The following is a 22249-nucleotide window of genomic DNA, read 5'->3' as shown; positions in this document are numbered from 1 at the left end:
TTACGCACAAAGAAACAAAATGCTAATTTACAGCCAAAATCTTACTAACACTGTTTTACTTTATCTGTCAACCATAATAATTTCACTTAAGATGGCTTTAAAATAAATGATGTTATCGTTTAAAATCGATCTTCTCATAAAAGTTCAACTATAAATTCATAAAATGCATAAATATGTTTTATTTGAATGCCGTTTCTTGAACTGTTCCAATGCTAAGTATTTGTTTAAGATTTAACATTTATTAAGCAGGTTTCTCCTTTGCACTGTTTAAATCTCTAATTATGTAAAAAGCATTTCTCGTAAGAAAGCAATATTGATTTCTGAGTAAAAATCTAAAATATTATTTGATAGTGAACCAAATTTGGATCTCATTTAAAGTAGTGTTTTTAATAGTATAAACCTCATTTAAATAGTACAAAACTGTAAGGGAGTCAGGAATTTGTAGAGACACCCAGACATGTACTTCTTTATTGTATTTTCTCACTAGTTGTCTGTGATTTACACACTATACCTCTAAGATGACCAAATTTTGTCAAAATATCTGTATTTCCCCCATCAAGTCATAGTTTCTGAATTGAGAAAGGGAAGCAGAGCCTTCTGTTGTCAGACTCCTCTCTTATGTAAATACCCGGCTACATTTTGGGGAAACAGGGAGACTTTCTGACCTTTAAGGTTCAACTTAACCCTTTTGTTTTAAATCTTTGTCTGCAATCAGAGGTGGTTTGAGGAGTCATTCCTGTATTTATTGTAATGTAGAACTTAGTGGCAAGGTGACTTCCCATGTTGCACAAGGAATCTTTTCACACACTCTTGAATTTATACAAGTTCAACCATTTTAAACTTTTGTCTTTTCTTTTAGAATATATCACCGACCAAATATATTCTAGCTAATAGCTCTTTGAGTTTCTTCTGTGTATATTAACTTTACATATGCCTAAAAACGTAACTAAGAAACTTTTGAAAATGTAAAAACTTGGCTTATTCCTTTAAAACTTCAACTTTCTTGTAAAAAGCAAGGTCTTTTACTCTCAAACTGTTGTGCACCTTTTTCTGCAAAAATCAGAATCAAAATATACTGTGTTATTGTTTTTCTCATTTCGACATTTTTACTGGAAGAATGTGCTTGCTGAAAAGTATACTAACAGTCCCACTCTGATCATCTTACGCTAGCTTACAGCCCCTTACACCCAACCTAACATTACCGGTGCAACAAAAATGGTGAGCAATATTGGAGCTATCCAGCCGTAGAGTTTTGATCCAGATGCCAGCTCAGACGGGGAAAATGAAGACATACACGGATCTATTTGTCTCCAATAAGAAGGGAGCGAAGCAGGGAGCTTGTGGCCCACCTACAGGATCACCTATATCACTGCTACAGGTATTTTCAAAAGGCCTTTTTTCATCTGCTCCTCATTCACAACGATTTGAATACAGAAATACTCAGACATGCACATTTAAGCTTCATTCTTTTATTTATGTCCACCAGCATAAGAATACCGCCACAAGAACATGGTAAAAACACCCATAACACATTTCTTTGGAGTGGGTCTTTCCATTTGACAATAACTTGGTTAATTTGGACCTGAATTTTACAGGTAAATTCTATTCAAATTGCAATGAGATGGCTGCAGTTGCAAACAACAATTAAAGTTGATTAACTTGTGTTTTGAATACATTTGGGATAAAGCTGAAAGTTCCCTGCTGGATTTGGGACTGATTCCTAGTCCTGTACAAGCAGAAATAATCTACCAGGAATAACAAAAACAACATCTTCTCCTAAACAATTGTGAGGAACTGGTCCGACCCTCACGTCGTCTCTCTGCCTTCGCCTGTTTTCTCCTCTGTTCGCTGGCTGTGTTTTTTTTCCTTGCAGATGTTCATTAACATTACAAGAGCTTCCCCTTAGCTCCGCCCCCGCGCTCTGATTGGCCACACTGTTACTGGAGCTGTCAGCTCAGCTCTGGGAAGCTTTTCTCTCCGCTTAGTTCGACCTGCAGCCTTCAGACAGGCTGGCTGCAGCCAGTGCTCGACTGCGCTTTGTTAGCTGACTCCGAGAGCACCCAGGGAAACTCCAGCCGTATCAATGAAATAGTATACTTTCCCCCCTCAATTTTCGTTTTGGAAAATGATCATCTGCACGAATAAAATGGAGTATCGCTTAAGATCGCAGTGCCAGCGAGTACAGAAGCAGGTGAGCCACCTTTACATTTCTGAGGCAAACAAATGTCTGATGATTCGGACAAATGACGATGGCAGCTAACAGTGTAGTAGCGGATCCTGTTCATTCATTTGTCCGGCCGATGTAGTACATAGCAAAGAAAACCAGTTTTCTCCATTTGTGTTAGATCTCTCTTTCTAAACTCGAAATAGCCGTGTTTTGAGCAACATTTGGGTTAAAAACTATTGTATGACTTGGATGTTTTTAGTCCGTAAACCTTTTTTAAAATATATGTTCAGCTAAGTTCATCTGGAACTACAGTTAGCTGTCGCTAGCAAAGGAGAAACTTCTCCTATAACTTGCTAACTTTGCTAGCTTGTTCCCAAAACGAGCGCTTTACTGGAGTTTGGAAAATAAAAAGCGTTATTAATGTTGTAATTAATGTCTATGGCCTGCTACTTTTCCTCAGCAGCTCAAACAAAGATTGCGGTTTCCATCCCCAGCTGCTCAAGCGTCACGTAAAGCTCGCATAGTCTCACTGTTATTAGTTGACATTAAGCCAAAACCCGCCGTGCTCGGACTTAACAGATCTTTCTTGGTGATTAATGGTCACGTGACAACGCCAAAAGTACGACAAACGGTTTCATTTAAGTGTTTTCCGCCGGAGTGACAAAAAACGATCTTGGTTTTTAGACTAGAATTTGACGTGTCCTGTTAAAAATGAGCAAAGTGTCGTTAGTGGTTTAGATGGTGCAGTGAGGAGAAAGCTGCAGGTGAGGATGACATCATCATGTGAGGAGTTTTGAGAATATAAAGTATTGCAATGGTATTGAATATCTCTGCTTATTATAGTTAAACCCCATCAGTTAATGCATGTCGTCCTCAGTAAAGAAAAGGTTGGATTTATTTACATTAACTTCTTTATGTCAGTAAATGATGCTTTTTTTAAAAAGTGTAAGTTATTTTTTTATTGCGCTGTTTTTTTTCTGAACTGGGGTGCCAATCAAAGTTGTTTTTCTCCTTTGCTGGTGTTTTTCAACTTGCAACAGAAAGAGGGCGCTGTTCCGGTCATAATCCAACAAAGTCCTAGTGGCTGCAGCTCATATCCACAAATGGAAAAAAACAGGCAAATGTGTTGTTGACTCTGCTACCTTTCATTGCCTTTCACTGTTTTGAACAAGTCCTGTAACCGTTTTGGATAGAATCAGTTGGATGTTACACGTATACATCAGTAGGCATGTCCCCGTTCTTTCATAATCCACACTCACTTGATTGAAAATAAACGAGACCACATCAGAGAGGCATGTTTGAACCTGCATCTCCTCCTCCTCCCCCCTTCTGCTGTGTTTACTGGGGTCCAGTTGTTGATCTGATGCCCACTGGTTCTGGTCTGTCCTGAAAAAAACTGTTAGTCTTGGTTGTACTGGTCTGTGCAGTTCTTATTCCTCCCCACTTCTGCCCCTCTGCAAGCTGCACTGGGGGGGTTGCAGCTGGTTGCTTTGACTCCCCGAGTTCAGGTTGCAGAACCTAAATCAGCTCTGGCCGCTTGTTTCCGGTGCTGAAAGTGGGGTGAGGGGAAGGGAGCCTGAGCCGCTGGTACAGCAGAGCATGATAAGGACGGACCCCCTTCAGGCTGAGTTGGAATGCAGATTGAATGTCCCTCTATATCTGCAGTGCACCCCCCCCCATTGCAGTCCATCACACACTTGCAGCACACAAACACACATGCATCCTTGGAAGACTGCTGGCATTATTTTCCCTCTCCTTTGCGGTGTTTTTAGAGCCATACTCCTCTTTGTGTTGCTGTTTGTACAGTGCTGGTGTTTTGTCATACAGCCATAAAGACGCTCTTTGTCTTCCTGCATCTTTCCTATCCTCTGACGTCACCCCCTGGCTTTCATTTAAACCCTGCCTCATGCCTCTTTCTGATCAATATACACCTATCGGGGTTACAGATGCAGATGATATCGTTGACATTTCTTTTAAATACAGGTCTATAGTGACATCATTTGAAAGAAATGCAAGTGCGACACTTTTGCTTCCTTGTTTTTGGTAAAGCATCTGTTTCAGTTGCTGTATAGGTTTGTGTGCATCCATCCGACCAAACTACACGTTGTTATATCAAGCAGGGTCGCTTATATTATTATCATTGTTGCTACATAAGTTCAGACACACCAATATTACCTTTTTATGAGGTTAGGTAATAAGAAGATATCATTTTCAGAAGTCCAGCTTTGTTGTCAGGTGGATTATTTTATTATTTTTTAGAGGAAAGGACACCTTTGAACTTTTAATATTAAGGAAACGGCTTCTCTTCCAGCATATTAGATAGAAGCCCAATGTCCAAAGTTCCTTAAACTTTAGCTTGTAACTCAGATCTTCTGCTTTTGTGTTGGCGACGGCATTTCCTGCTACAAAGGCTCACAACAGTTCCTGTATCAGTCTGACTGTTTCTGAGATTTGCCCAGACGTGTTTAGTAAAAGTATCCATTTAATGTTTTTGCTGAAAAATCAGTCATCGGAACAGTTATACCTGCATTTCACCCATTGTAGAATTGAATGAAGTAAAAAAAAATAATCAGCCTGCACTGTACTCTATTTATTACCTGCTTGCCTGGGGTCATCCCACAGGAAGTCTTAAACATTTCAGGTTTGTTTTCTGTAAAGCAGAGGCCTCTGAAGTGCCGGTTTGTACAACACAGTTAGTGTTTGATGGAGCGGTAACCTAGATTCTGCATCTCAGCATACTAATCAGCGACTCTTGTGTTAGCAGAAAGACACTTGTGTGACTGTGCTCCTCTGCGTTTTTGATTGGCAGGCACCTGTGTGCTCTACATTTCCTCCACACTATTACTTTTGAGTGTTGACAGACTGGAGAAGGTCAGTGTCTGTGTCCAGGCATGTTTGATTCCCTTCACAAATGCCTGGTTGGCTCTGGGCTCCTGCTTTCTAGAAATGCTGAAAATCGATAATGCTAGGATTGACTCGCTCCACAAGTACAACGCTACCTTGTTTTTAGATTTAAGCAAATACCCTATATGGGTCAAGAGGTGGAGCTTCTCACAGAAATGGGCGGAAACACCAGCCGCTCCTGGGAGAAGACAAATACCACATAGAGCCTTCAGCCAAATGCTGCTGAATACCAAAGATCCCAACAGGAATGAAATGAAGCAACATGATTACTTTTTTTTGTAACCTAGTCCGTTGTTTTGTGATATAAATTGAAAGTTTTTTTGTGCGTTTAAATTTAAATCTTTGTTGAAAGACTTAGGTTGCTGCAAACCATTGTATGTTTACATTAAATGTGAGTCTGTACGTCTTTTCCTGCAGGCCATTGCGTGATGGTTAGATTGGTAGTAAAAAGCTTACTTCTCTGCATGGGTCTCTGCTTCTCCTGGCCTCTGACTCGTCCCGTAGCCGCTTGGATGTTTGTGTTTTTGGCTTCATCCGTTCCTTTTTGACTCCTGAGATTCCCTCTTCTTGGCCTCCTATGCTCAGCTTTCATATCCACGTTTCCTCTCCAGGAATCTGAATTCAAAGTTGTTTTAGAAAATGTTCTGCAGCTTTACTTTCAACCTGTAGCAGTTAATCCAGCTTCAGCTCTGAAGGTTCCCATTCCAACCTGACTTCTGTAGATTCTTGGGTTTGTTATGAATTGCTGGCGGCATCATGTCATGGCACCACAGCTGCTGTGCTGTGAGGACCCACTGATTTAAGGTGTGGAACATGACTCTCGTCCAAAGCACAGTCTGAGCCCATCATCACATGGCGTGGACTGTGAATGTGAAGGGCAACTCCGACTTGAGCCAAAAAAGCTTTGGCTACTGAGAAAAGCCAGCAACAGCATTATGTTTTCCTCACTGTTATTGTCGTCTTTGGGGCCTTTAACTGAGTCAATTGGCCCGTCAAACTTTCAGAAAGAAACCCTCGACATTTGTAAAAATTCTGCAAAATAGCTGCACTTTTTAAACCTTATAACAAGGATAACATTTTATGGTATTTCCTTTGAATATAAGATAAAAGTAGCTTTTTTCTAAGGCAGTGTTTCTTGATTAAAAATAAACGTCATTTCTTCTTCTGGGGTCTGCAGGTGATGGTGAACGGTGAGAAGGACCGAGTGTCGCTGCTGGTCATGAAGGCGCTGGTCAGCAGGGGGAGTGTAGACGCCGTATCCCAGCAGATGGCCACTCACCCCCAGTATCTGGAGAGCTTCCTGCGCACACAGCACTACATCCTGCACATGGACGGCCCCCTGCCGCTACCATATCGCCATTACATCGCCATCATGGTCAGTGACCTGTTGTCTGTATAAATAGATTTAAGCTGCTCTTCTTAACGTGCAAGTCATGATCCATACCCAGGACGGTACCGCGATAATGGATATGCCGTCCTGTGCATTGGTGGTTTAAACCCTTAGCTTTGTCTTGCAGGCTGCAGCTCGACACCACTGCGACTACCTGGTGTACCTGCACTCAGCCCAGTTTCTGAGAGTGGGAGGCGACCATCTGTGGCTGCAGAGTTTGGAAGCAGCGCCTCCTCGTCTTCGTCTCCTTGACCACATTAACAAGGTGCTGGCCCACCAGCCGTGGCTAACCGCCTGCTCCCATATACAGGTATGACGCAAAAGTAAAGGAAGTGTGCACAAAATAAATCATGTGAAAGGTTGATGGGTATTTCTAATTTAATATACACGTTTATGTATAATCTTACATTTACACTGGATGGGAATATTAAAGCTTTATCAGTCAGCTTGTTTGCTTGGTTTGAGTTTCAGCTTGTTGATTAAACCTGAACGCAATGAGCCGCAGCCGTGCAATCGACTGATTAGATACGTTACATCCTTCTGCAGTTGTGCAGGTGAACCTACCAATGCTTCCTTCTCCCCTCTCCTGCAGACGTTGCTGAAGGCGGGCGAGCAGTGCTGGTCACTGGCAGAGCTGGTGCAGGCCGTGGTAATCCTGGCTCACTGTCACTCCCTCTGCAGCTTTGTGTGTGGATGCGATGTGAACCCGGACTTTGTCCTGTTCTCCAAATCTCCCAACGACACGCTGCCAGCCTTCAGCCCTTACGATGCTGCCAACGGCAACACCAATGTGCCTCAGTCGCTTGCTGCCCCCTCTGAACATAGAACACGGCGACGGGTAAACAAACCAGACTTGGATCTGGTTTATAATGATGTCACAATGTTATTTAGATGGCAGTTAGAGCATTTTTGCTGTGGGTTCACGAAGATAATGAGGGTCCGGAATGTCATTGATAAGATGATCTTCATGTTAAATGAACAGATCCCGTGGTTTTAGGAATGGTTTTCTCGGTTTTCCTTCTTATTCGCTTTATTCAGCATCGTCTCTAAATTGCTTTGAATGTTTGTCCGCAGTCCCTGGAATCCAGTTGTGAGATGGTCTTTCTTAGAGAGAGGATCCAGAAGTCCCAGGAGGAACGGGACAAAAGAGAAGAGCAGTTTCTGCAGACACACCAGCAAACAGGTAACTCACGCCGTCCCAACATGTTTACACGTTTCGCCCGCTGTGGCTCCGCAGCCTCACATCCGTGTCACGCGGTGTGAAACTTGAGCGATTGCCACTCATCAGCTACACTTAGTGACGCTCTCTATGCCATTCCTCCGTCTTCTCCGCTGTCATCATCTCTTTTTTTAGACACGGAAGAGGAGGAGGAGATGATTTGCTTCGCAGATCCGTCGCGCTTTATCACAGATCCTGACTTTTGCTATCAGGAGTTCAGCCGCCGAGAGGAAGATCGTTTCCAAGTGTTAAGAATTCAGGTGATCACTTCACTCCTGCTAATGCTGTTGGTAAACAAGTGTTATGTAACGGGCATGTTGGCGAGCTGTAACCATGTTAAGATGGAAGTGTGTGTGCAGTCAGAAGTTCACACAAATGTGGTGTTTACTGCATTTGGTTTTTGGATCTGATTTTAGCAATACTAGTAATGTGTGCATCTGGTGGAGAGTTTTTACATTAAATTTTAAATTATTTCTGTTCTAACTTGTTGATGCACCTTCTGCGCTTCCTGCTTTTACATTTCAGCTTTTTTCCAACTTTTCTGTGCAGAATTCTGCTCAGAGCCAGAGTTTAGGATTTACCTGACGTGTTTCTCTGTTTGTCGTTGGCTCGGCCCCACAGGACTATTCGTGGGAAGACCACGGCTTCTCCTTGGTCAACAGACTGTACTCGGACATCGGGCACCTGTTGGACGACAGATTCAGAAGTGTAGCCACCCTGCCCTCGTTGCATAGCCCCGACCTGAAGAGAGCCGTCTGGAATTATATTCATTTTGTTTTAGGAATCCGGTGAGATCGCCTGTTTCATTTCTTGTCCACATTCTCTCACAGAACACCCTCTTTTCATTGAACTAAAACTCTCTTTTTGTTCCTTTCTGCAGCTATGATGATTATGATTATGGAGAGGTGAACCAGTTGCTGGAACCAGATTTAAAGCTGTACATCAAAGCCGTGGCTTGTTTCCCGGACGCCACAAAAACCCTGATGTGTCCGCTGAGTTTGACCGCCGCTAAAAGCTCTGAACGGGTAAGAGTCCGCTCTGAGGCGCAAACGTTCGGAAACTTTACATTAAATTTCCTCCAAATACAGATTTGTCATTAATGTGTCATTGAATGTTTAACACCCCTTTTTGGATTTCAAAAACATTATGAAATTGAAGAGTGGGCTGCGTGGTTCTCGCGCTCTACATTGCTCATTAGTACGTCCTTTTGTTGACATGGCAACAGGAGGTGGAAGACAAGTGTTGCTGGTGGCCGCCTTGTTAACATGCTTGTGCATCGATGTGCCAACACAGGCTGATGATAACGCAGAAGTGACAGGTGGAAAAGAAGCCGTTGATGCAGAAAATCCTGTGAAACTCCACCTCGTCGCAACTTTTGTGACCTTCTCAGAGCTGTGGTCGTTGTTCGTCACGCACTGAACCCTGTTGGGATTAATCCAGGTGGTCTTTCCCGTCAACCGTATTTGTGGGAACTGTCCACATCTGTCAAAAATCTGCGTCTCATTTACACCAAAAAAGATCATAAAAGTGTTAATGAGCATAACTTAACTATAAAAGCTGAAGATAAGTTTAAGAAGAGTTTAACATCAGTGTCGGTGCAGACATTTAATCCTCCAAGGGTGTTCATGCTCTGAATATGTGAAAATGTTTCCCAGGTCTTAGAAATATTGTTGCATCCCAGACTTTTTTTATTATCTTTTAAGCTGCAGAAACAGTTGTGACGCTATTTAATGCACACAGACAGCTGCTGCTTGTAAACGCTTTAAGTTCTTCATCGTAAAATGTTGAGATTCAAAGCGACAAACTGGACGATTGAAAGGGAGTTTGTTTCATTGAAGTCTCACTGGAGGAGGAATGCTCTCCACCTTCCTGCTTCTAGATCTCTGGAAATTGTTTTTCCCTTTTTGAAAATGGTGTGACAGCCACGGGGGTAAAGTAGGCCGAGCTCTGCAGAGTTCAGCCTCAGTGCACGTTTGATTATCATGGAACATTTTCTTTTTCATACTCACGTGTACTCTTAACATTTTTGGTGAAGCCACAAGTTTGGGAATGCTTGTGAAAACACAAAACTAAAACTCTATTTTTTCTTTCTTGACTTTGGCTGCAGTTTTTCTCTCCGGCTCCAGATGCAGCTTAAAGACCCAACCCAATAAAAATGGTGTTTTGGGTGTTTTTAACAGTTTTCTTATGAGGAAGGGCACGTTTAAAGAAAATTAAGCTCAAAATTGCATTTCTGAGCATTTCTTTGATTAAATCGTGGTAAAACAGGAGCAGACGAAAAAATGCTGTTTGAAAAAAGTTGTATTTGTTACAGAAAAATTACATTCTGCTCCATTCTGATGCATCCACTTGCAGACAAATAGATCCATGTACGTCTCTGTTTTACTCATCTGAGCTGGAGTATAGATCATAACTGTACGGATAGATACAATATCGTTTGCCATTTTTGTTGCACCACTAATGTTAGGTCGAGGCTATGAGGGCCTGTAAGCTAGCAGGAGAGAGTTTAAATAAAACGATGATGGGAAGTGAGGGCAGGGCTTACTCTGTGCCAACAGTCCCGCCCACAATTCAGAGGTGAGTTTCTGATGGAGTACTGCCGCTCTGCAGAAACTATGTCCTAAAAAAACGACAGTTTTTATGTTGTTTGTTTGTTTTTTTGGCTAAAAACGTCATAATCATAATTAAAAGACCACTGGGAACGCTTTGACAACAGATTATAAACGCTTGCATTTTAATCCACAAATAACAGATGCTACATGTAAAACGTGTTCTGAGAAAATGCTGACCTAACAAGCAGCTGCATGTCTGTCCTGAGCTCTAGGCGCACATGTGTCAAACTCCAGGCCTCAAGGGCGTCCTGCGTGTTTTCTAACCAACCTGCCATTGAAGCTCCTTATTGGCTAAACACACCTGATCCAGGTAATCAACAGCAGATGAGGCAGAATTTCTGAAAAACCAGCAGGAGGCCGGCCCTCGGGGCCTGGAGTTTGACACCTCTGCTAGGGCGTGAAAATGAACATTAACAGGAAAAAATGAAAGCAAGGATACTTTAGGTGCAAATGACACAAAATGCTTCAGTTAATAAACTTGAAAAAAGTTGTTCTTAAAGATTTTCTGCATCAGATCCTCTCCCGACAAGCTAAATGCTCTGCTGTTTTTTAACGGACCTTTTGTCTTCCTTTTCGCAGACACACATTAATTTACTCATCATGGAAGCCCGGCTGCAGGCAGAGCTGCTCTACGCACTGAGAGCCATCACTCAGTACATGATTACCTAAGTGTTGGGGGGAGCGGGGAGACCCAGAGGCGAGAATCGACAAACATCAGCATTGATGGAGCTGCGGGGCAGAAATGGAGCTCAGTGGTTCGGGGCTCCGTCTCATGAATGTGCTTTTTTTTTTTCCTTCTTTTTCTATCAGATTCAATGTATTTTCTATCACAGGAAGTCAGGCCGTCTGCTCATCCCTCCTGCAGTTCGTCTCATTGTGAAGTCTATCCCGACTCTCAATGGTTATGTGCAATTTTTTTTTAGAAGTTATTTGAATTTTTATCAGTTTGTGTTCAGTGTTGAAGAAACTGCTTTGATTTTATTTCATATTTTGAAGCAGCGTGTTAACGGTGGCCAACACTCCTTTTAGCTAGACAAGTATCCTTTTGTATAAACTAAGCTTTCACAGAAAAAACAAACAAAAAAAACAACTTTTGTACAATTGAAATGAATGTTTATGGGAGTTCAGGGCTTTTCTTTTTGTGTTTCTTTTCTTTTTGTGGACAATCCTCGTCAGTGCTGCAGGAGGACGCTGCAAACGCTGACAGGTTTGCTCTCCCTTACATTTCATATGGAAGCCGGTCACAAAAAAAGCACAGCCGTGACACTGCTGGAAGTTATTGCATCACTATCAACTATAGTTTCTTTGAATAAGCACTTTTTAAGACAAACTTTATATATTTATAATCCAATGTAGCAAACGTATTGACATTAAGGCGTAGTTGTAGGCCTTTCTTCTTGTCTGTGTACACTTTAGAGGGTCCTCCAGCTTTCTGCTGCCCTCATTTCTGAATGAAGGTACAAGATCTGCAACCGCAGCCTGTTCAGGAAGACGTTCACTCGTACCCAAGCTAAGGAGTTCAGAAACGCATAAGCTGAGCCATCTTCTGTGGGGTTTCTGTGTTTGCGTAGTAAATTGAGTAATGAGTCATTTGAATCTGAAAAAAACGAATCCCGCCGTTAGAATAAATGCAGTCTTCTCAGTTTTGTAAGTTTGGAACAAACTTGATCTTAAAAGTCCAAATTTGTCAGAATTTCCAAACACAGCCATGTTGGAAGCTTGTTAGTCAAATTATTATTGTTTTTTTTCTTAAGTTTGTTTCAGTTTTACAGCTTTTGTACATTTCGTTTTCCTGGGAGTGACTGTAGCATCTGCTTGTTGTACTGAACCCTGGTAGATGTAGAGCTTAGGGCGACCGTAGACTTAGAATACGCGGCGGCAAAGCATACTAAAGAAACAAGTAACTGTTGACAAAAGCGAAAGCGCTGTGAACACAGGTGCCTTTAGGCTGAAACTGTCGCGCTGCTCACGTGGAGGGAGGGATGTTACTGTTGGAAGCTGAACGAGGGCTGCTGGTGCATCTGGGAGACACTCCCACCTGTGACCAGGAGGATGACCTCTTTACTTGTGCGTGAAGGAGAGCACATCATGTTCTTGGTATTTCCGTATTTCAGTAACATTTCTGAAAAATGTTTCTGGAAAAACAGCGGGGTGTTTTCCTGTGGGGTGACTCTCACGGGCCACAGCTACTCAGCTAGAGCCTTTGACACAGATGGATGTGAAAACGTTTATCAAAAGAAAATATTTAAAATTCAACAAAAAAATGTAAACTAAGGGAAGACAAAAAAAACTTTTTTGAAAATGTGAAGAAATGTTTTCTATAAAGATGTATGAAAATCAATGTTGTCTACTGTTGTCATTCTGAAAAATTTGGTTTTTAAAACACCAAATATTTCTTTGTTGTGTTTAACCCTTGTGCTATCTTAGATGTCCCCACCCTTACTTTGACGTGTTATTCCTACAATGACAAAGGTGGATAAAGGGGGAAAGATTTCATGTCATCCATGGACACCAGTGAAGATCACAAATCATTGAAGAAAAAAGGTTCAGCGCACTGTCTAGTGCAGGGGGGTCAAACTCATTTTCACTGAGGGCCACACCAGCAAAGCGGCTGTCCTCAAAGGGCCAAATATAACTCATACATGTAACTAAATGTAATGAAAAATAAAAGTAACTATTCCTTAATGTTAAATAACTCGTTATTTATTTATTCTAACTTTTTAAAGAGACAATTACAGTTGCACAGAAAACATATGTTTGCTTGTTACTCTTACATAAATCCTTTTACATTTGATTCTGTCAGGTTAGGTTATATTGACAGAGTTAAACTCCTAATGTTGCCCAATTCGATATTTCAAGTCCAATTCCCCCTAAATATGAATAAATACACACAAATTTTTGTTTTAGGTAATTAAAAACTTTCATGCTCTCGCGGGCCACATAAAATGACATATAGGGCCACATTTGGCCCCCGGGCCTTGAGTTTGACACGTGTGGTCTAGTGGGTCTAGATGACCCAACTCCCAATGTTAAAGTGCCAAGGATAGCACGAGTAATGTGCAGAATTATATTAACCCTTGTGCTGTCCTAGGCACTTTACCATTGGGAGTTGGGTCAACTAGACCCACTAGACAGTGCGCTGAACCTTTTTTCTTCAATGATTTGTGATCTTCACTGGTGTCCATGGATTACATGAAATCTTTCCACCTTTATCCACCTTTGTCATGGTAGGGAGAACACGTCAAAGTAAGGGTGGGGTCATCTAAGATAGCACAAGGGTTAAAACATTTGCTGTGTTACGCCACAGTCTTAAAACTCTTGGCTTATTTTTAACACAATTCTTGTTTTTTTTTTGGTTTATAATGGAACCATTTTAACCCATTTTGTCTTTTTTCCTGAGTCAAAATGACCCAGTAAAAGGTTAGTCCCTTTCTAATTCAGGAGTTTGGTTATTTTTACTTACGGAGTTTTTGGTGTGTTTGATTTCTTTAGATGGTTCAAAGGGCATTATGTAGGAATTTAACAGCAAAGTAAATGATTTGAACATAACCGATTAAGAAATAAGGTTTTCCTTTGGGAAATTAAGAAAGATAAGATTGCATTTTTGAAGGGAAAAAAATCCATCGAAGATGAAAACACTCACTGATTTATGTGTTGTTTACATTTTTTCCTCAAATCATAGTTATATGTGGATTATAATTTTTAACATAAACACTTTGACCCACTTGTAACCCTTGTGCTATCTTAGGCACTTTACCATTGGGAGTTGGGTCATCTTGACCCACTAGACAGTGCTCTGAACCGTTTTTCTTCAATGATTTGTGATCTTCACTGGTGTCCATGGATTACATGAAATCTTTCCACCTTTATCCACCTTTGTCATGGTAGGAACAACACGTTAATGTAAGGGTGGGGTCATAGGATAGCACAAGGTTTAAAACGGAATTCTTGGGATTTTCTGTCACGTGCATTAGTTTTTAATTGGCGCCCTCTTCCTGTGCAACAGCGCCCTCTAGCGTGTAAAACCAGAACAACAAATGAGTGTGACAAAACAAGTCGGGTTAGAGTTTATTGATTTCTGCAGTTCAGAGCCGTTTGTCATCTCTGGCTGACTTTACAATGTATAGAAATAAAAGGGAAAAAGCTGAACGAGAGGAAAAAATATTAATGCAATTTTAAAATATTAAACAATTGGCTTATGCACAACTCATGACCCTCCCTCCCCTCTCTAATAGAAAAAGAACTGCCTTTTCTCTATACTACAAAAAATGGGACCTGTGTTTAAAAATGTTTTTAAAATACAGAAACTAGCTCCTACATAAAGGTGAATGAAGAAAAAAAAAGATAATCAGGTAAATGAACATTAGAGGTGAAGCACTACTTCAAGGCAGTAACCGTAAACTAAAGAAGAAGCAGACACTGCAGCCTTAAGTTAAAAAAACAACAATAGGCTTTCAGCTGAGGAACAGCAAAGTTGTATGGTTCATGCAAAATAATCAATTAGGACTGATGACAAGAAAACCCATCTTATTTTAACAAACTGGTCTTTTTTTAGATTAAGGTAGCCAGATGTTCATACATATAAAAGCATTACAAAAAAAGAAACAAAGATTGGTAACTATTGCTTATTGTGTGATAAATCTAAACAATAATTAAGATTCTGTGTGTTACAGAGTAAATTCAAAGGCCCTGATATGCATATTTGAGTACTGTGGATACGTCACATCATCTAGCACCATTCTGAGAAAAATCAAATGAGAGAAAAAAGGAGAACGCTTTATACACATGGGACTAATTTCCACACAGCTACAGTGAAAGTCGAACCTGCAGGGAGATCATGTCACAAAATAAAAAGACAAAACCAACACAAACGTCTTCAACGGAGGTAAGATGACAAAATGAAGTCTTGCTACAGAATAAGGTCATGCTCTAGTGTTTTAAATACTGGCAGTCAACAACCTGAACAAAATAAAGGAATGAGCTAGTACTGATATACATGACAGCTAATGTACACTTATCCAAAAAATAAAAAAAATAAACACAGAAAAAGTAGAATAAAACTTTGAGATCAGCTCTTTTTAAGACTGACACGTCTCCTTTAAAACACACCATAGTCGTGGCTTCTTGATTTCCAGTCTGCTGCAACAATAATTGTGCAAAGTAAAATTGTCTTTAAATATTTAGCCTCACATCTGCGCACTGGTTTTCTTTTTTGAAAATTTTTGAACGATGCCTTCCTTTTTTTTTTTTACTGGGAGTAAATCAAAAGTGCGAGGCAGATGGTTGGGAATCTTACTCAACATGATATTCAACGTTTTCCAAAAGTCTTCTTTTGCAAAGCTTATGTACACCAAGGATACTGTGTCAGGCCTAAGCGCTCCCCAGATGCCATGCAAATGCAATTATTAGTGTTCCTTTGGTTATGTAAAAAAAAACCTCTATGTGCATCTCATCCTTTACAAATATAAAAGCATAGAATATTGCAGCTAAACGGATAATTCATCCTCCAATTCAACCTAGAAAATGACCTCCCATTAGTATTATATTCATAGATATGATCATTTTCATCTAAATTGTGTTAAAACTATAGTCAAATATATTCTTTCTTTTGTTCTTCTCACACTGTGAATTATTGTTTTCTTGTTAGTAATGGGAATTAAAGTGTGAGAGGATATGCCCCATCGTTTTAAAAGGAAATTTTTCAAAGTAAAAGCCTTCTTCAAATATATATACTTTTAAATTTCCTTCAAGATATTATTTATCTGCCCAAACAATTATGCATAGTGTGCCATTAGGTACGTGTGCAACAGGATCATATATTCTTTTCTTTCTTTCTCTAAATTACCTGGATTTATTCTTGGAATTTGGGGTTCCTGTGTTACAGGAGACCTAAGTGCTTTGAAAACACACAAAGTCAAGGAGAAAAGAGGAGGGGAAAAAAAAGATGAGTCTGTGGAGGCACTTTTCTATCTTTGACAGCAAAACACTTGGCCTAATCGAGAGATTCATCCTTGAATGCCCCTTGCATAAATTCACAAAGTACATTTCTTTACTTTTGTTAGTTTAAGTGAAAACCTGGGGTTAAAAAATCAAATAAAACATACACACATCTAACTGACATCTACCTTAACACACCGGACTCCAGTTAAAATTGCCGAGCTGCAGGTATTCTTAACTTGTGAGCCGCCATGTTTCAACAAAAGAGCTGAAAAAAACAACAAAGAAAATCTGGGATCTGGTTGAGATGAAGTTGCCCTGTCTTTGCTTTCCATAATAAAGACAGTCTTAGTGTTCCTCCTGACTCCTCTGTCTCTAGAGAACTTTGCAGCATAGTGTGTGAACCTCATTCAGTTGATCCAACAGCATTCGGTCAAAACAAACAAAAACAAAAAAAACAAGAGTGAGCACAAAACTGGCCATTTCTGACATCAGGGGTACCGTATTCACCCACAAGCTAGCGTGGAGAAACACGAATGAAATGTAAACCTCCAGCAGAGGAGCAGTCTTTTCACTCCAAAAATGATTAATCACGCATCTTTAAAAAAAAAAAAAATCAGTTTAAGAAGTTATGAAAAATGGTTTCAAAGAGGAGGGAAACGGAGAAAAGGTCTGCATAGTTGTTTGTAGCCTGTCCGCTGCATGTATTGGCACATGACATGGGGGAGGCCCGGGTTCGCTGTTTTGAAGTCCAATAGAAAGTTTTAGTCTTTGAAAAGTGTCTTCAGCCAGTGGGGAGGGGAGGTGCACCACTTGTTCTGTCATTCTTCCAGGTTGGGCTGATTGGAGATCGGTTTTCTGCAACACAACAGAAGGATTTTTAGGTCATTTGTGCTGCGGCTCAAAGAGCAGAAACATTTTGACATCAGAGGCCAAAGATTTCTAAGAAAGTAACTAAAACATTCAACTCAGTTTAAAGATTTTGCTTCTTAGATCAAAAACAGAACCGGCAGAAAAGTCAGCGTACCTGGCTAGCTTTGTGTGAAAGCCTTAGCTGGGAACCCAGCTGTGGGCCGAGCCCTGCGTGGTGGCCGGCCCAGCGTAGCCTTGGCCTCCAGGCAGTATGGGGTCAAAGTTAAAATCAATGCCGTCTCCATCCATGAGGTCACTGTTGATAATGTAGTCCACATCACAGTCCAGGTTTTCCGTGAACATGTCCATGTCCAAGTCAGTGGGCAGCCGGTCCTGAGAGGTGGGGAAGCAGGACGGAGCTCCGAACGGACTCATCCCCTGCAGGTTCATGCTGGGATTGACGGCGCCCACGGGCGACGCGTGATGAGAACCCACGGCCGGGGCGTGCTGGTCTTTGAGAGTGGAGAGCTGAGGCGGGTCCTGGGATAGGCCTGAAAGGATCATCCCCAAACTCATGTGGGAGTGGTGCTGGTGCTGCTGGTGAATGTGGTGCTGCTGCTGCTGCTGCTGCTGCTGCATCCGAGGCTGCAGCGCCATGGGAGCCACGGCGTTTGGCTCCAGCCCTTTGCCCAGCAGCAGCTGGTTGGGTTTGGGCCTCATGCCCCCTGCAGATGCGCTCAGACCCATCTGCCCCACACCTCCAGTGCTGGGGAGGAGGGAGTCTACCTGAGCCATCAAAATATCACTTGGGGGCGGGGAGTCGGAGGTGAGCAGCGCCTCCAGGCTGGAGGGTACGTGGGTACCGTAAGTGCTGCCCCCACTGGAGGCAGAGCTGGGGATGGGGTTGAACAGAGAGTTACTGAAGGTGGTGGCGTCTTTGCTGCTGGGTCCACACAGAGAGACGGGGGCCTGGGCCCCGCTGTGAGGGGGGGCCTGTGAGAGGCTGGATGACTGCAGCTGATGGAAGGAGGGGAAGCTGGAGCCTCTTGGCAGCAGGGTGGAGGCAGAGGGGAGTGGGGTGGGGGGTGCTGGTGGGGCGGTGCTGGGACTGGCCCCTCCCTGCTGCCCCGTCATCAGGGTAAGGTGGTCGATCATATCTAGCTCCTCCATAAGGGTCTCCGTGAGGGTGGGGGTCAGGCTGCTGGCGGTGTATCTCCCCAGTATCCCATCGTCGGGCAGGTTGTCATCGTCCTCCTGCCCGGGAGCGATGGGCGACAGGCGTCCGCTCAGCGTGCTGGCGTTGGAGCTTGTGCGCGGGCGGAAGGTGTTCCACATGTCGCCGTCATCCAGACTGCCGCGAGACGACGGGCTGCTGCTGTTCACCCCCCATTTGGAATACTGCTGGGAAGAGTTGGGGCTGTCGGCCCCCGCCGAGCCCGTGCTGCCGTCGCCTTGCAGCGCCCCCCCGGAGCTGGCCGCTCCCGCCTGCTTCTTGGTCTGCTTGGCCCGCATGCGGCTCTTCAGCAGCTTGCTGCTGTTGTCCATGGAGGCTGCACGCCGGCGAGGAGCCTTCCCGGTCTTCCCCCCTTCCGGGTTGAGCATCCACCAGGAACTCTTTCCTGTTGACTCATTGTGCACCCTCAAGAACTTATTGTGCAGAGATAAGTTGTGGCGAATTGAATTCTGCAAACAAGCACATAAAACATAAAATTAATCCTGAGTGGATCTACTTTCCCCCCAAAAGAATTCTTATTTTATAAAGAATAACCAAAATGAATGAAACTTTAAAGAAGCCAAAGCATCTAAACCATCACCTATTCACTAAATATTAAGAAAAATAAACAAACTCAATTAATATTTAAAAAAATGTATGTTTCAGTTATTATCAAAGACAAATCTTTTAACAAATTTGCATATTCAAACTAGCACCAGCTAACAAGAACATGACTTGTCTGTAAGGCAGGAAAAAGGAAATAAAACCTACTCTGGTGGATTGTGATTTACTTTCCCTGAAGTAAAACGTATACATCTACCCTTTTACTTCAACGTGTGGAAAATCCCTCACACCCCCAACCTAACATTAATAGTACAACAAAAATGGCGAGCAATGTTGGAGCTATCCAGCCGTTCAGTTTTGATCCAGATTCCAGCTCAGACGAGGAAAACAAAGACGTACACTGATCTAACTGTTGAAAGTGGATCAGAATGGAGCAGAGAGTCTGTGTTCTGCTCACTGTAGCTTCTACATCACTAAGAATAGCTTTTTCAAACTGCATTCTCCATTGAACAAAAACATACTCTGTTACATTTTCTCTATATCTTATATATATTTTTTACATTTATTTACCCATACCTTTATTAATATAACTAAAAGGTTTGATATGCTAATTCTGGTCAAAAAGAATAAAAATAGGAAAGACTTAGGAATAGGAATCTATTTCTTAGTCTGCTTCCATCCATTTGAGGGGTACAGATACTCAGTATTTGAGTAGTTTTTCATGGCATTTTTAGCTTAAAGTCCGGTAGTTATTTGGATTGACACTTGTTTTGGGGGATCATGGTTTGAAGTTCAACTGCCAGTTTCAAAACTCGAGTTGAGTTTTTGGTCCTGCGTGTAATTCAGACCTTCCACGCTGGATGTCTCACTGACCTTCCACCCGGCGGAGCTGTTGCTGTCTCCTTTATCTCTGAAGTAAGGCACAGTTTTCACCATCCACTCGTAGATCTGGGCCAGCGTTAGCCTCTTTTCCGGAGAGTTCTCGATGGCCTGGCTGATCAGATCCGCGTAGCTCTGGTTCCCCCACGCGTTCCGTCGGGAAGATCCTTTGCGTGACGCGGCGCTGACCCCGCCCACCCCCGCGATGGCTCCGCCCTCCGCCGCGGCTCCAGCTTTCTCGGGCTCGGACGTGATTTGCTGCGCTTCGGGCTTGTCCTCGTCCGCGGGCGGGGTCCCGGCGGTGGACTCGGCGCCGTCCGCCCCCTCCGCTTTGACGGTGGAGATGTCGGGTCTCGGGAGCGGCCACGTGCAGGAGCGGGGTCTGCTCTGCGGCTCGAAATCTGGGTCAATGGCGGGCATCGATGACTCCTCCATGGCGGCGCTCTCAAAAAGTAAAAATAAAAAAAAAACTTCACAACATCCACTGCTAAGGGTTTTAAGTCAAAAAAAAACTTTACCACTATACAAAATAGATCTGCCACCCGGCGGGGGGGTCAAAGGAGATGCAATTATCTGGACACACCAATGGCCTCAGTTAATCCTCAGATTGGAGATTAGGGAACCAAAATAATCTCCTTAATAGTAACTATCATAAACCTTCCGACTTATATGGAGTGAAAGAGGGCTGCGACGGGAGCCCCTTTGTTTGAATGAAATAAAAACAAAAGTGGCGGAAAGACGCACAGCACATCTGGATCCGCAGGGCTTTACAGGAAAAGAAATGAACAAACAAATAATCCTAATTCAACGTTTTCATTCAGATACAAACTATTTAAAAACTACTAGATTTGATTAATTAATCGAAACACTTTGTAGAGAATTTGTCAACACACGTGATGATTTACGGTAAAACTAGAAAAACTGGGATTAGCTGACCAAAGCAGCTTTCTTGGAGGGGGGAGCCCCTATATTTGTAAACAACAGGCTCTCAACAAGGGGGGCTAAAACGGGGAAACTTCTTTTTTTCTTCTTTATGTTAAAACAAATTGGCTTTAACTCACAAATTGCTGGGAGTTGATAGTGAAAAATGTTCGTCCGCTGAAGAAGTCAGAAGCCGGCTGCGCTGCCCCAAGTGTACAAACAGTTCTGGGACTCCTCCAGCCGCCCCTGCGTTCCCAAAAATGAGTACGCTCCCAAAAGAAGTTTAGGAAAAAAAAATCCAAATCCGAGAAACCGATTGTAGTTACTGTAATATGATGTTAGCGGCGCTAAAATGTAAAAACAACAGAAATGCCGCGTAAGTAAAAAGGTCCGTGCCTCAGGTCTGTACGATCCGCCACATTGCGGCCAGGCGCGTGTCACCATCTGCCATGTTTCTGCACTCTTCTGCCGCGCGACACGGTTCTCTAAGAGGCTACAAAATCCCCACGAGCCAGGTTCAGGTCGCAGGTGGGGTTTTGCCCCGCTAGATAGGTATGAAACAAACTATAGGGGTTTCCCCCCGAAAGTCCGCCTGGAGGTCTGTCGGCTCCCACTCGCCGCACTTTGAAAACACCACGATAGCCACCGTAGCGTTAGCTGCTTTAAGCCCCTGCTACTCCAGAGTTTACAATCCGGGAAAAAGTCAGTCAAAAGCTGGAGATAACTTCCTTCAAGTATCCGATTTGAACCAGCGATGATTCTTCTAAAACTTCCGGTTGTTGTGGTGGTCAAAGTATTCGCCCATTCACTCTCTTTTTGACTTGTTTTGCTTTGTTTTGTTTTGGCTCGAAGCGAAGACACCCTTCTGACGTCTGTTTACCACTGTCAGGCAACGAGGTCTGCGCCTGCGTACAGTTGCATTCTGGGATACCGAGTAAAACTTGTGACAGACAGAGTAGACGTAAACAGCGTCTCCAGGACACGGCATGTACCTGAATTATGTAACTGTTCATGACCGTCTGCCAAGCACACTCAGTCCGCTGTAGTTATTATTAGTAATTAAAGCAGAGACCGAACTATTGTATATAACTACTGAAACTATAGAATATTAAAAAACTCCAACTTGTTTACACTAAAGTATAAAACAAGTCATTTACCACAACAGAAAAAAGAGAAAAGAATTCCATATTATGAATAGTTGTCACGTGTTGTTTTTATTTTTTTATATAAGTAAATAGTTCTAATAATTATGATAATTAGTACTGTATGTAAAAACAGTTTCATTTCATTTTCAACAGCCATCAACAATTTAGAAATGACTAAACCAAAACAACTTTTTAAGACAATTCTCCTTACAAGTTCAGATTCCATAATTGTTTCTTTTATCTTCTTTGACATTTTCTGTTGCTTCTTTAATGTTTTTTTTATATAACAGTTTTTTTTTTTTTACATTTAAAGGTGAAGTAATTTGGCTGTGCACCTTTTAACCAGGATCAGAAAGAAGGAGCACATTATTCCAATTTTAAAATCTTTGTACTCACTCCCAGTCTGATTTAGAATTGATTTGAAGGTTTATTTTATTGGTTTATCA

At 42.3% G+C, this 22249-nt stretch overlaps 2 protein-coding genes across 3 annotated transcripts; one reads left to right on the top strand and one right to left on the bottom strand.

The window, feature by feature from the left end:
• The first annotated feature begins 1976 nt into the window (after positions 1–1976).
• LOC101170524 (sestrin-3) lies at positions 1977–12582 on the top strand. Of its 2 annotated transcripts, none has more exons than XM_011479995.3 (9): positions 1977–2191; positions 6249–6446; positions 6589–6771; positions 7054–7299; positions 7536–7644; positions 7816–7940; positions 8302–8468; positions 8561–8705; positions 10872–12582. In XM_011479995.3, exons 1-9 carry the CDS (start codon positions 2126–2128, stop codon positions 10959–10961), a joined length of 1329 nt encoding a protein of 442 aa, XP_011478297.1. In that variant the 5' UTR covers positions 1977–2125; the 3' UTR covers positions 10962–12582. The 2 variants fall into 2 exon arrangements, with proteins under 2 accessions (XP_011478297.1, XP_011478296.1); XM_011479994.3 differs by having other exon boundaries at positions 6240–6446.
• Positions 12583–14348: 1766 nt separating this feature from the next.
• LOC110015734 (forkhead box protein O6) lies at positions 14349–21561 on the bottom strand. Its single transcript, XM_023959066.1, has 4 exons — positions 20799–21561; positions 19732–20181; positions 17257–18764; positions 14349–17087 (listed from the first exon to the last, which is right to left on the bottom strand). Exons 2-3 carry the CDS (start codon positions 20170–20172, stop codon positions 17280–17282), a joined length of 1926 nt encoding a protein of 641 aa, XP_023814834.1. The 5' UTR covers positions 20173–20181; positions 20799–21561; the 3' UTR covers positions 14349–17087; positions 17257–17279.
• Positions 21562–22249: the final 688 nt, after the last annotated feature.

The sequence above is a fragment of the Oryzias latipes genome, chromosome 10, assembly GCF_002234675.1.
Source record: "Oryzias latipes chromosome 10, ASM223467v1".
Lineage (NCBI taxonomy): Eukaryota > Metazoa > Chordata > Actinopteri > Beloniformes > Adrianichthyidae > Oryzias > Oryzias latipes.
This window is presented reverse-complemented; position numbering and strand designations above follow the sequence as displayed.